At 37.6% G+C, this 15,037-nt stretch overlaps 2 protein-coding genes across 3 annotated transcripts in view; one reads left to right on the top strand and one right to left on the bottom strand.

Moving 5' to 3' along the window:
- The window catches only part of SH3BP5 (SH3 domain binding protein 5), a 72,536-nt gene extending 69,158 nt beyond the window's left edge, over window positions 1-3,378 (top strand). The window contains exons 8-9 of the mRNA XM_045538478.1: window positions 1,185-1,445; window positions 1,913-3,378. Coding sequence (XP_045394434.1) covers window positions 1,185-1,445; window positions 1,913-2,130 — 479 coding nt within the window. The 3' untranslated portion in view covers window positions 2,131-3,378. The remainder of the gene's footprint in view (window positions 1-1,184; window positions 1,446-1,912) is intronic.
- Window positions 3,379-6,393: 3,015 nt separating this feature from the next.
- The window catches only part of CAPN7 (calpain 7), a 48,635-nt gene continuing 39,991 nt past the window's right edge, over window positions 6,394-15,037 (bottom strand). The window contains exons 16-21 of one of the 2 annotated variants that reach the window (XM_045538461.1): window positions 14,914-14,989; window positions 11,707-11,852; window positions 10,842-10,904; window positions 10,125-10,255; window positions 7,689-7,781; window positions 6,394-7,596 (exon numbers count right to left, since the gene is read on the bottom strand). In XM_045538461.1, the coding sequence (XP_045394417.1) occupies window positions 7,452-7,596; window positions 7,689-7,781; window positions 10,125-10,255; window positions 10,842-10,904; window positions 11,707-11,852; window positions 14,914-14,989 (654 nt within the window). In that variant the 3' untranslated portion in view covers window positions 6,394-7,451. The remainder of the gene's footprint in view (window positions 7,597-7,688; window positions 7,782-10,124; window positions 10,256-10,841; window positions 10,905-11,706; window positions 11,853-14,913; window positions 14,990-15,037) is intronic. The other variant, XM_045538470.1, reaches the window with a different exon arrangement.

Below are 15,037 nucleotides of genomic sequence, written 5' to 3' on the forward strand. Positions count from 1 at the left end.
CCCAGGGCCCCCACCCCATGGAAAACGGATAAGAGGTTTGACTTTTGTTATGTTAATCAAGAAAACTCCTACAACACTATCTTTGCATATTTCCTTTTCCTTTTGTGAGGAATAATCCCCATTGGCTCTTTCCCAGGCTCCTTCCTCAGTTCTTTAATTCCATCCAGTGTTTAGGTACCAGGTCCAAGGAAAAGGAGAAACTATAAGCAACACCTATGTGTGAATTACTTTCTATATATCATCTCGTAAACCCTGTGTGCACAGGATCGTGCAGCTCAGAGATGAGTAACTTGACCAAGGACACACAGCAAGTAGTGGAGTTAGAATCTGAATTCTGTCCCCAACATTACAGAGCTTATCATTTGTAACAATCCTCTATGGAATGCTATAACGCTGTTTTTAAAGATGAGGGAGGAGGAAAGGGGAGTAGGAAAGATCTAATAAGAAGTGGGACTGTGTGTAGGCTGAGGGAAAATCACTAAAGGCTGAAGAGGTTTTGAAACCTTGGGAATATCAGGTCCACAAAATGAGGCAAAAGCTACACACCATTGTAAAGGGCTTTTGTTCTTTTGCAGCAAATCGTAGTCTAGGTAGGGTTTTGAGTGTGTTTTATGAGATCAGAAGTTACTTGGAAGGGAACAAAGGTCCCAACAGATACTGCCAACAGCAGGGCTGTTTCTTCCAGCAGCTTTTGCTTCTATTGCCTTGGCAGAAAGTAGCCCATCAGTCTGACTGGCTTTGTTTGGGATACATTACAGAGGGGCCAGCAGTTTCCTGTGCATGTGTCAGGCGAACGTGATAACCAATACACTACAGAAACCTTCCTGTGTGTATGTGAATCTGTAGGGGGGAATGAGATGAAGAAGTCCTGATCTGTGGCTGATTTCCTCTCCATCTTTAGGCAGTGCCTAGTGACACTGATTTCTAGGCAGGAGCTGTAAGGTTATTTTAACGCACGGAATATCCATGGGATCCAGCTACCAGCTGCTTCCCTTCAAGCTGCTTTAGAGGCTGGACCTTCAGGCTTGGGCCATCACATTCCTTTATCAGGTGCCCACAATGGCAGAAATTCTGCAGTCCCCATGCTGTGTCCAGCTGTCTGACAGCAGCATGCACTTTTGGAGGTGTCTGAGGAGCGAGGTAACTGTCAGACCCCATGTGACTGGTGTTCTCTCTCATCCTAGTGGCCTCGGAGGCCTTTGAAGATGACAACTGTAGCAACTTTGTGTCTGAAGATGACTCAGAAACCCAATCTGTATCCAGCTTTAGTTCAGGACCAACGAGCCCGTCTGAGATACCTGACCAGTTCCCTGCAGCTGTGAGGCCTGGCAGCCTGGATCTGCCCAGCCCTGTATCCCTGTCAGAGTTTGGGATGATATTCCCAGTGTTGGGCCCTCGAAGTGAATGCAGTGGGGCCTCCTCCCCCGAATGTGAGGTAGAACGAGGTGAGTTGCAGTCCTTTCACCCTGTCCCAGATGACGCACTGCTTTTGCAGCCTGATCTTTGTACCGTTCTATACCTTTGCGAGGTCTCTGTGCCCCCAGAGCTGCATTACTGGGTCTCTGTATATGTGCTACTGGTGTTAATCACTGAGGCTGTTTCCAAGTGCTGTTCTGGGGGCTCCTGGCTCTACTCAGCTTCTATAACGTAAAGCTTAGTTCCTGTCTCTCTCATCAGAACAGACCCCTTGGCAAACACACACTAGAGAGTTTTGTCTCTCATCTCTAAAGATAAGGAATATACAAAACACCATAAGGAATGAAAGCAATAGGTGATTAATTACGTGCTGGAGAACCCTCTCTCGGCTATGCATGGGGGGCAACCCTGGGAATTCTAAAGGGCTGAGTTGGCTTGGGCCCAAGTGACTCTGAATTGTCAATACTCACTTTTGATAATCTTTGTATTTCTATAGGAGACAGGGCAGAAGGGGCAGAGAATAAAGCCAGCGACAAAGCCAACAACAACCGGGGTCTCAGCAACGGCAGCGGCTGTGGTGGCCGCAGTAAGAGCCAAAGCAGCATTTCCCCTGAGGGCCAGGCCTTGGAGAACCGGATGAAGCAGCTTTCCCTCCAGTGCTCAAAGGGAAGAGACAGGATTATTGCTGACATTAAAATGGTGCAGATTGGGTGATCCATCCAGGGCCCTGGCCACATGCATATCAATATTTATACATGAAACTGGAGAACATTGTGCCAATAATCATTTAATATATGCCAAATCTTAAGCGTTTACTATAAACTGCACTAAGGAGGTTTCAGTGACCTTGAGAGCTGAAGATTTTTCTTCTGGGTAAGAGCTCGTAGGCTGGTTTGTGTTTCAGAGCAGAGGAGTTGTTGCAGGAGGACTGTGACCAGGTCCACAGCTTTTATGGAACACTCTGTGTAACGGCGTTGTGGGAGCAATAACTCGTTCCTGTGAAAGAACCGGAGCCGGGAAGAGGGCTGGGAAGCTCAGCCAGGGTGGGGGCAACAGCTTGCTTCTCTTTCCCTTTTCTCATCCTCAACTTGGGGAAAATGGAGCTGTTCTCTCCATTATATCCCAGGGTATCTTAATGAAATAAAAAATGGTCATACACACACACAAAACAAAAGCTTAAGTATTCAGAGCACACCTTTTCAAAGGCTTAAAGAAAAAAATCCAAGAACACAATTCATTTTCATCACCTCTGGTGTTCAGAGGGGCTTTCAGAAAGTGTTATGCTGGGACAGCCATTTTCTAGGAAGGTTACCATGAACTGCACTTTTTGGGGTGGGAAAGGTGAATGCTGGTGTAGGGATGGGGGTGGGGGAATGAGGGTAGCAGGGAAATATCATAGAAGGGAATTTGTGGCTGTGGGAAAGAAGGTTCTGTAGCATAAACCTTATCCTGCCAGCCAAGGGGATTTATTCTATGAGAAGTGCATGTGAAGAATGGTTGCAATTATTATTAGATTGACAAAGTGTTAATTTCTCTGTAGGTTGTAACTTTAAAAATAAATGAAATTATTTAAGGGTTATGCTGCACTAGTATTCCTTAGAGGAAACAGTTCCTTAAAGCTAGGAAAGGGAGTAGGCATGTGCTGGCAAAGGCTGTTAAATAGAAGCAATGGAGTCTGTTATGCTAATAGTGTTAAGACAACTTTAACGTTTTCATGGTTATGCATATTTAGAACATTGTATTTTATTTGTCCTGTTTTGTTAAAAAATTTAGCATTTCTAAAAGAAAAAAACCAACCCCCTCCCACTTCAAATTGTTCCATCACAGCTTGTATATTTAAGTCATTTGTAAATCTCTTCATACAGTAGTAATTTTTTTGACTGATTGATACAGTATCCTAATCACAAGATTATTTTGTACTTGTCTTAATACCTTGAGTGTAATAAAAACGGCTTAAGAAAACTTCCTGTGACTTCAAATAAATCCCACCGTTGCTTAATGTCCTATTCAAGGCAACCCTCTTGCTGTAAGGAAGAGCATGGAGTACAGCGGTCACATGTTAGGTCAGTTAAGGTCCTGAATCCTAATAATTTAAGCCCCAATTACCAAGGTTTGGATTAGAATTCTACTTTTGCTGCTACTGAAGCTGGGCAATGAGGAGGCACGGGGGTGGGGAAATACCGGTAAGGTAGCCAGCTGGAGGAGTGGTTCTCTCAACCTCAGCTGCACATTACAGTCTCCTAGGGAGCTTGGCTTGCTGTCTGGCCTCATCCCCAGGGACTGATTTGATGTATGCTTGGGCACTGGACTTTTAAAAGCTCCCCAGGTGATGCCAGTGTGCATTCATGATTGAGAATCAGATGACATATTTATTGGATGCTTTCTCTCCTGGACCTGTTCATCTGTGCATTTCATATTAAAGCATGCTGTGGGAAAAAGTACATGGTTGGCCAATCACGAGGATTAGAATAGTTCCAGAAAAGATAACCCTCTGCAATATCAAATACAGATGTTTTACCTAGTAGTATTTCATCTAGAAAAGTTAAATTCCTTTTACTATGTTTAAAAATAATTCTACTAGTCACCTTCAGGGCCCATTCAGTTCTCTTAAGATCCCCCTATACACCATGACCTCTACCTCTAGAAAAGACACTGAGACTTTCTTGACTTACTGTTAGCAAAAATCCCTGCAACTGAGGCTTTTTTTTTTTTCCCTCTTGGAAAAACATCACCTGGCAAACAGCCCAAACTGGGATGGTTTAAAGTTCTTACACAGTTAAACGTTCAGAATCTGTGTGGTGAATTTCTGGCTCAAATAGTTTATTACTTATAGTGTTGTACATTACATTTGACTTTCATAAATGGAAGGCACAAAAGAACATTTCATTAATGACTAAAAATTTATCTCTAAGTACTTCCTGCAGAGAATGAAAGTGGGATGGAATTTTGTAACACTGGGCTTTCTTTCCCTTGCATTTTCCTTTTTTTTGTTGCACTTAATGTTTATCAGAGCACCTTCTCCAAGTGCCAAAACATGAGTATTCTCATAAATCCTTATGGAGCAGCTGAATCCAACCAGGTCCCCACCAAACCTGGGACCTACAAAGACATTCCCTCTGGGGTCCAAAATGGAGGAAACCGAACTCAGGAGAAATGAAGGGCAGGGGTGGACAGAAATGAAGTCTCTGAGATCTTTGTCCTAAAAGCGGGAGGTCTTGGATCCAGGGGAGCTTACCAGAGTTTCTTCCAGCGAGGTCAGGGAGATAACTGACCTATCAACGGCCTCATGCAGACGTTAGTGTATGGACCTCCAATAATGCTGGGGAAAATGGAGCGGGGGCAGGGTGTCTCCCTGGGTCCCTTAACAGTTGCCATTTGTTAACTAAAAAAAAATTAACAAAGTTTATACTTTGGAAAAAGGAGAGCTTTATTTCTCATAAAGGGTTGCAACCTGCTGGGGCAGCCATTCCAACAGGTTGGGAGCAAAGCCCTGGCCAGAAGCCAGGCACACCTGCTTCCTCCTTTGTCTTTGAAAAAAGACAAAGCCCTAGACAACCAAGATATAGTGCTGTATCCTTATTTAAGCATTAGAACTTTATAATCTCCTTTCCTGTCTCAATCCCCTTTTCCCATCATCCTACCAATTGCTTGTTTCCTCCCCAGAAAGGGACTGCAAACCACCTTTTGTTCTTTCTTTTCAAATTTCTAGGTTAAAGTAATCCCCTACCCCTGTTCCTGTCACTGCAGCCTTCTTACTTTACCTCTGCTACATCTGGCATTTTACTCTCTTCTGGGAATTCCCTGTCCACTTGGCTTCTTCACCTTCCCTCTAACCTCCCTGTTTTCTTGTATCTCATGTTGTCACTCTCTGTAGTTACCTCTTCTAAGAATTTAGAAAAACTTTCTGAAGATTTCCCCCAAATCAGTTCTTAACATCTTAAGTTAACATTTGACTTTTGATTTTTCTGGGTGATCTCATTTACTATACCACCACACTGATTCCAGATGTGGACATTCTGGACAATTTTACTTTGTATCAAAACTTACCTTCTCTGAATTTCTCTGAGCATCTGTCCACATGCTGAAATTAGAAACTTGAGTCATTCTCTATCTTCCTTTAAAAACTGACCAGTTTTTCCCATTCCAACTTTGTCTCACTGTTGTGTTCAGAACCTCAGAAAGGCCTGGATGGTTTTCTCTCCCTCAAAAATATAGGTCTGATCTAGTCCCTCTGTGTGTGTGCTTTAATTATAGCCTGCTGCCCTAAGATGGAAAGGAACAGAGCAGCTGAATCAGAGCTCTGGAAAAAAGGCTTGTGAACCTGCAAGATCTTTTAAGTATTAAGCTTGTTTCCCCAGTTGTAGGAAGGAAATAGTATTTGTACTTTATTCAACTATTGGGAATATTAAAAAGAAAAATATAAACATCACGTACATAGTAACCACTCAATAACTGCTACTTTTTAGTCTGTGTTTTAAAGTTTCTTCTATAAAGTCTAAGTATCAATTATTCAAATAAGTTCTATATTGGTCCAGTCAAAATTAATCTTTCCCTTATACATTGGTAGCACTGTGTTTGGAGCTATATTATAGAATTCAACACTACAATATACTTAACTGTTCATATACAGATCTCCTCTAATAGATTTGAGAGCAGGGATTAGGTTTTGTTTGCATCCTGTACAAGATCTTTAACACAAGAGGTTCAAATTATGTGTTTATAATACAGCTTTTATGCTTTGGACTATCTTCTTTAAAGGGTCACAGAAAACTAGTCAGATTAATCTACCTAAAATAAACTAAAATTTGAAAGCCCTAAGTATTTACCAAAGTGAAATCTCAGTGTAATAATCTACCATTACCCTAAATATAAAAGACATTTTTGTTGAAGCATGTATTTTCATGCAAGTAATCTGTTCTCTTTTAAATGGAACACTGATGAAATCTTTTAATAAATCATTTCTCTAAGTTAAACATATGGTTTTCATAAGTATAAACATTTTATTTCCGTTAAAGGTAGAAATACAAAATAAGAAGTTTTAATAATTATAAAGTAGAGACAATGAAAAATCCCACACTATTAATTTTTAGACCTTTAAAATCTTGAACATTGTTTTGATGGATTTTTATGTAAACCAGGAATTTACACAACACTAGTATCTTGGCAATTCACTTTTTCTCAATGCTATATAACCCAATAGCTATATATTAAACTCTCAATTTCTTCAAAGTGTTTTTACCACTAGAACATTGAGTTATAGAGCAATTTAAAAAAGACTATACAAACTAAATTGTAATGTCTTTAATGTCTCCAATTACTACTTTAAAAAATAAAAACTGCAATAGTGAACTTACCTCAGTTCTTTCTACATGATTCAATGGGAGACAGGTATCTAACCTCAACAACCTTCATTCTTAAGCATGAGCATCTTCATGCTAATTAGAATTAGCTTTATTCTTTTATAACATCTGGGCAATAATAAACATTTAAAATCATAAATAATGCAAAATTAAAATTAGTTATGGTAACAATTCATTTGGTAATCAGTTGCCCAAGATGTATAATGGAGTCAACACAGGCAGGTTTAACTTATAACATGCTCTGCAAAAAAGGGAAACATAATGTAAATATTTCAGGATATCAAACTAGCCTAGCATTTCACTCAATGAATCTTCGCCCCTCATTTTGCCCATCTGGTCTTAGTTCCTTTATCCTTTTATCAAAGGCATCTCACAGTGATTACTGAGTCTAAACATTAATCATATGCACTTTTTATACAAAATGGCCCCTAAATGCAAGCCAACTCTATATATACACAAAACCATGTAAACTGTACTTCTAGGTGATTTAGGTAATTCTGACTACATACAATTCTCACCAAATGCCCTGAACAAGCACCAGATTCTACTGCAACATGTTTTTAGAGATTTAATTCCATTCTGATTGTTGTGTTTACTGTCCTGAAGATCTGTGTTCTCATTTGAAGAGTTGACGTTTGGTAAATATAAAATCCAGTAATTTTTGAGATTTCTCCATCACTGAAGTTGTGTTATCTTGATGGGGATAATACTATTAAAGTCCAAGAAAAAAGGTCCTTCTTGTTTAGGCAAAAAAGTACTGGGAATGATATTAAAGATCCCAGCAGGTATATTTTCTAATTCCAGGTAGCAAAACCCACACCTGTATTCAGGGAAAATAAGAATAAGGTTTATAGAAGATAATGTCACAAAAAATAAAATATAAATTAGATCCAATCAAAATGCCAAAATTACCTATAGTCACCACTAGATTTCCTTGGAAAGCCATGGGGACCAGGATCTCCCATCACAGAAACTGTTACAACTTCAAATCCAACGCTATATTGCCTAGCATTTAAAATAAACAGAATTACTGTATTATTAAATAGTCTCAAATACATGATTTTAAATAACCATCTAAAGACCAGATGTATTATTAAGTAAATGTTTCTGAAGCTTCAGTTGTGAAAAACAGTACCCTGAAACACATGCATTCCATTTTTACTCAAACAAAATACCATTTATATATTTTAATTGAAGGCATAAAGATTAACATTATATTAAAACTTACTTTAAAAAAAGACTTAACCAAAAGCTCCTCTGGGAATAATTTAAAAGATAAATATTGTCCTTTAAATTTAAAAGATAAAATACTGTCATTGTAATAGGCAGAAAAACCCATGGAATAGGAAAAAAAGCCCTGAAATAAAATCTAAATTTACAGAAGTAGTTAGCATATGATAGACATGGCATTCTAAATCAGTAAGGAAAGAAGAATTCATTTAGATGGTGATGAGGTGACAAAAAATTTTGAAAATACTGTTAAATTGTATTACACACCAAATATAAAAATATATTCATGAATTAAAAAAATACAATGTAAAAAAATTAAACCATAAAGGAAGAAGAAAACATGGTGAAAATTTATTTAATAATGGGGTGAGATTTCCTATCCACAGCAAAAAGCAGCCAGAAAAGACAGATTTGATTACTTTAAAATGAAATCTTTTTCTTGGTGGGGTAAAAATGACAATCTAGGGAAAATATTTGCAAATTTATGAAGGATTTAGTATCTTAAACTTATCCATGCTTACAGTTTAAAAAAATGACAACAGAAAAATGGGCAAAAACATGACTAGGTAATAAATATAGGAAAATACATTGCCAGTAAACATTTTTACATGTTCAATTTATCTAGAAATTAAGTACAAACGAGCAATTAGATACCTACTTTACCTATCAAATAAGCTGAGGTTTTAAAAATGACCTTGTGGAAAAATAGCTTAATCATATCTAAATATCTAAAGGATTATTAATTGCTTTTGAATTAGTTTGTAAGGCAAACAAAATTAGTTTGTAAGTTGAGCCTAATCTTATTCAGAAGATAGTACTATTTTTATTTGTATTTTCTGTATTTTTAAAACCTTTTAAATTATGAAATACAACACAAAGTAAATAAAACATATATTTTTATATATATAAAATATATATATATAATAAAACATATATTACAACATAATTTGTAAAGTGAATAAACTCCTGGGTAACCACCACTCAGATCAAGCCCTCTCAGCACCACAGAAGTGTCTTGTATACTCCTTTCTGATTGCAAATCCTGTCCCCCACAAAGCTAACTTTTATGGTAATCATTTTCTTGATTTGCTTTATAGTTTTTTACCCCTTAGTGTGCATCCTTAAACACCATTTGTTTAGTTTTGCGTGTTCTTGACTTCAAAGTACAATCATACAGTATATATTCTGTGTGTATGGCTTTTGCTCAACTTTTTTTTTAAGAGATGGGGGTCTTGCTCTGTTGCCCAGGCTGGAATGCAGTGGCATGATCATAGCTCACTGCAGCCTTGAACTCCTGAGTTCAAATAATCCTCCCACCTCAGCCTCCCAAGTAGCAAGTAGCTGGGACTACAGGCATGTGCCACAATGCTCGGCTAATTTTTATTATTTTTTGTAAAGATGGGATCTTGCTATGTTGCCCAGGCTTGTCTCAAACTCCTGGCCTCAAGTGATCGTCCTGCCTCGGCCTCCCAAAGTGCTAGGATTATGGCGTGAGCCTCTGTGCCCAGCCTTAGCACTGTTTTTAAGACTCATCCATCATGTTGTGTGTAGCTGTAATTTGTCCATTTTCATTGTTATACTCTATTATAGTCTATTATATAAATATACTGTATTATATAACTACATCATAATCTTAAATGTCATCGATAAAAATTTCTGGCTATTGCAATGGTTTGCTGGCCGTCTGGACTGTCTCTTTTAGAACATGTTTTTATTTAAAAAAAAACTGGAGACTTTTTATTAATATTGTATATTTACAAGTCTTTTGCTGTGCTTTGTCTCAAGAAATCTTTTCTTCTCCTGAGGTTATTAAGACATCTCCTGTATTACCTTCTAGAAGCTGTATTGCTTTGTCTTTCACTTCCAGGTTTTTAATACACCTGGAATTGATTTTTAGACTTGATGAGAGATAGAGGTCTAATTACTATTTTTTATACAAGGATACTCAATTATTCTATATCACTTATTTAATATTGTCCTTTCCCCATTCTTCTATGATGCTATCATTATAAATTAAATGTCCATATATACTTAGGTCTACTTCTAAACTTTATTCTATTTCAATATGTTCATTTTTAACATAACATCATTAATTTAAGAAAGTTACTCATCACAAACCTTGGCCCTCGTAGCTCAATCAGTAATGGCCCAGTTTTTTCTATATGGAATTGGTAGATGGGATTATTTCTGTGAGTCTCTTGGAAATTTCCACATCCTCCAGCACTCTGACCACTCCACTTTCCATTAATCTAATAGAACAATTTTTACATTAACAAAACTTCATTCTCCAATTCTACTTTAAAGCAAAACTCCTTTCTATCTTAAAAAAAACCAACAAAAACCCCCCAATTTTCCACTCTGTGGCTGCACCCCATCTATCCATTCTTTATTTGCCATGGACAGTCAATGAAACTCACCAACTTTCCATTTCAGCCAGGCTGCTTTGCTACACTAAACCCTATCTCTACCTCTCAGCTTTTAATCAAGTTGTTATTCTTACTAGAAATTCTCCTTAAAAATCTTCCTCTACACATCTAACCCACTCTTGCAAAGTTAGTCTCAAATTCTCCTTTCAAGGTTCATCCACATGGCTTTCTCTAACAAAGTTTGCACTAATCTTCTTTCTCTGAATTTCTTTCTTTCCACAGAATCACTTATTGCTCACTGAAGATCTTGTATTCCAACCCAAACTAGAGGCCACTTATATTTCCCTTGTAGACCTATCAATCTCAGGTTATTTCATAATAAATTGCTAAATGTGAAGAATAAAATGAAAAGAAATTCTAAAATTCTAAAGAATGCTGAGATAACAGCCCAGAGAAAGAATTTTCTCACCCGTTTTGATAAGGTATATGGTGAAGGAATCTTCGAAAAAGTAAAGCTGCATGCTGAATATACCTAAATTAAAGAAAAATGATTGTACTGATAAATGTTATACTCACAAAGACAATGTGATAGAAGAATATATTGGAAGACTGAAAAATGAGTTGGCATATACAAGTCATGATTACAGTCTGCCTGGTATCAAGTCAGGTTTAATGAGCTGCAAACTGCGAAGCTAGGGATCTTGTTACATCTTTTTCAGTCACTAACTGTATGACTCGGGACAAATCACCATCTTTCCATGCCTTGGCTCCTGCATCTGAAGAATGAAGGGGTGCCAGCAGCTCCCAATGTCCCTTTCTTCACTAAAAACCTATTCATATTAAGCTTCTTTACTTATCTACAGCAAACAAATCTATGCAGAACAAAATTACAATGATCTTTCCAGCTCCACGAGAGCAGTATGTTTCTAGGTGACTGATTTGCTTTTACTAAGTTCAAAATCGTCTTTCAACAAGTAGGGTAAAGTTTTTACTGCCTGCTGCAAAATTAAATTTATTAGTCCAACATATCACCTTACCTAAGGACTACACTGTTACTGTGAAAATTAAAATGTTCACTCAAAATAAAAACATCATTTTTCAAAAGCATATTTTCTACAGGAAGCATAATAATTTAATATTAAACAATATATAAACACAAAAATATAGAACAATGAATTTTCAGAAATAAACTTTTTCTTTTTTGCCAGTGGCTGGACATGGGGGGGGGGTTGACCAAGAAGCAGAAATAAACTTTTTTTCCAGATAATGCCACTTACAAAGCAGATTATATACTTTGTATTACTGTGTTTTGTCATTATGTTAGTTTTACTTACCCGGACTGTATAATGAATTGTGTTCTGTTTTTCATACTGAGACACCACTAATGTAAAGGTATGGGTTCCAGGTGTGGTCAGCTTTATCTTAGTCAAATAATGAGGGCTGTTAATTCGAATCCCATCAATGTATGGAGGCGGGTCAGCTGCAAACAACAAGGTGGTTTACAAAAAGATACTTTTCTTCCTTTAGCTTCTGAAATTTTATGGTTGAGGGTAGGAAAAATAAATAAATGGATGGGCATCCCCTTAACTGATTCTGTCTTTAAAATATAATATTAGTGAATTACAATTTCAAATTAAGGTGAAAATTTTAAAAAAGATACAAAATATATAAAAATAAGTCTGTATTTCCCACCACTCAGAATTAACGTTAAACAAATCATACCTAAGAGACTAGCTTTTCATAAAACAAAGTCCCTTTTAACCATCCACCTTTATCTTATTCCCTTCTACTGATGGATCTGGTGGGCGTTTTTTTAGACTTTAATACACATACACTCCCTCTTCCTAAAAAAGAATGAACAAATAATTGTTTTCTGTGTATGCATCTAAAAAAGGGTATGTCTTGTATCTTTCATTTTTCACTCAACATTTTTTAAAGATCTATGTTGTTCTATATAGTTTATTCCTTTTAACTGCCTGTATAATGTTCTATCATATGAATGACATTTTATTTAACTATAAACCCAGAAGTACTCTGAAAAGGCAAAACCACTATCCATAAAAGGGAGCACTGTTAAAAAAAAAAATCCAAGTTAAAAGAATAAAAAATGTACTTGAAATTGAAAAGCCATATAACATTTTAATGTTAGGAATATATTTATGCTTTTTTAGTTTTATAGTGACCAACATATGAAAAATGGAAAATCTGGCTAGTTTAATTTGATATTTGTCACTACTATGTACCATACCCATCCCAGAACCTAGTGATATAAACTGGCTTGCCCTCAACACAGTGTGATGGGGAAGAATGCCATTAATTTCCTATGATTAAATAAAATATGACTTAATTTTGATCCCATCTTCCCCACCACTGCCCTTTTCTTTGCATAGCCTTCTTGAAAGAATTATCAGTAATTGCTTCCTTAACTTATATCACAGTCTCTCTTTTTTTTTTTTTGAGACAGTCTCTCACTCTGTTGCCTGGGCTGGAGTGCCATGGCGTTAGCCTAGCTCACAACCACCTCAAACTCCTGGGCTCATGCAATCCTTCTGTCTCTCCCTCCCGAGTAGCTGGGAGTACAGGCATGCGCCACCATGCCTGGCTAATGTTTTCTACATATTTTTAGTTGTCCAGCTAATTTCTTTCTATTTTTAGTAGAGACGGGGTCTTGCTCTTGCTCAGGCTGGTCTCTAACTCCTGAGCTCAAATGACCCACCCACCTCGGCCTCCCAGAGTGCTAGGATTACAGGCAGGCATGAGCCACTGCACCCCGCCTCACAGTCTCTTTTTAAACCAATCCAGTTGGGTTTCTAGCCCCACCTCTCCACCAAGCCTGTTCTTGTCAAGGTCAGTAATAACTGCCAGGATGCTAAGTCCAACAGTCTCTTCTCTAATCTTATTTAACCTCTCTAAATAGCAATAGATGCAATTGCCCATTCTTTTGCTCTTGAAATACTTTCTTTGCTTGAGATATGTGAAACCTCACTTTATTTCATCAGGCACTCTGTTCAAATTCTTTTGTGGTACCTTGTCCTCTGGTCAATCTCAAGCTGTCTGAGGGTCCAAGGGTCAGGTCCTAGGTGTCCATCTCTGTATCTAAAACTCTCTCCGTAAGTGATCTATACAGTGCGGTCCCATCTATATGCTCCTGACTCCTCAATCTGTACCTCTAACCTTACCCTAGAACTCTACTAAAAAATCCAAGTGCCTAGTTGGCATCTTAACTTGGATATATCAAATAGATATCACAAATTTAGCAAACCAAACATTAATTTTTGATTTTACCCTACAATAGATCTGCTCCCTCTCCTCTCCCCACCAATTCTTGCCCGTCTCAGTAAATGTACACCTTTCTATTGCTCAAGTCTAAAAAACCAGAAGTCATCCCTGATTCCTCTTTGCCCCCCTACACTTTAACTCAATTAAGTCCTGACAATCCTACTGCAACCGAAATCTGTCCACTCCTCAACTCCACTCCTACTACCCCAAAGTTCAAATCACCATCATTGCTCACATAAATAAAACTGCCTCATTGGTTACTGTTTCCAGCTTTGGCCCTCTCCCATGTTTTCTCACTGTGTAGGGTCCTTGTATTCACTATTCCCTCTGCTTGTAATGCTTTTCCCTCTATTTCTTTACATGACTGACTCCCTTTTGTCATTCACAGTTCCTCTTACCCTTTCTCCATGACCACCGCATCAAAGCAACCAACTAGTCACTAACACATGACCATATTTTACTTCTTTACACACACGTATCACTACTTGATATGTTTCTTGCTTATCCGTCTCCCCAACTAGAACATAAAGTCCATGGAAGCAGAGTCCTGTTTTGTTCACCACTGTTCCCTTTGGCCTTAAAACAGTTCCTATCACTAAGTGATAATTTTTTTTCTTTTGATGTGAAAGCAAAGTGGTTTCGATATAATGTGTTAAATGCCTCAGAAGCCCTGTGGAGGGAAAGATTGATTTTGCCTGGCAGAATCTGGAAAGGTTATCACTGAGGAGATAACATTTAGGCTAAAGCAGAACAGGTCTGTGGGTAAAGGGCAGGGAGAGTCTTGACAGAGGAAATGGTGTGAAAAGAGGGGCAACAGGGCATGGTGTATTCAGGACTAGCAAGTAACTCTGAGGGTACTATGAAAAGCTGAGGCGTGAAATAAAGGGGCAGGCAGATGAAGGCCAGCATATAAAAAGCCTTATTATACCACGCTGAAGAGCTCAGATTTTATACAAGAGCCCATGAAAACCACCAAATATTTTTGAGCACAGAAAAGACATGATTTAAGTTTCAGAAATAAAATTCTGACATCAACGTGCAAGAATGTAGAAATACCAAATTCCTGGAGTCTCTAACGATAAATCCAAATAAGACAAAGAGCAGCATAAATACCCACCCATCTGTTTGAGTGCTTTCTATTAGTCTATCAACATAATTATTAATTTCTACATAGTATCCACATAAAATTTGTCATTTTCAACTTAATCATGTATATAAAATTTTAATGTATGTTTTAATATTTTCTTGAGTACTATACATACCTGGGTAATAAACTTTTTTCCCATCAGTCTTGTATACAACCATTGTGATAAATTCTCGATTATTTGCAAAATCATCCTAAAATCACAAAGAATCCAATGTGGTTAGAAAAGTGAGCTCAAAATG

Source organism: Lemur catta, chromosome 1, assembly GCF_020740605.2.
Source record: "Lemur catta isolate mLemCat1 chromosome 1, mLemCat1.pri, whole genome shotgun sequence".
NCBI classification, from domain to species: domain Eukaryota; kingdom Metazoa; phylum Chordata; class Mammalia; order Primates; family Lemuridae; genus Lemur; species Lemur catta.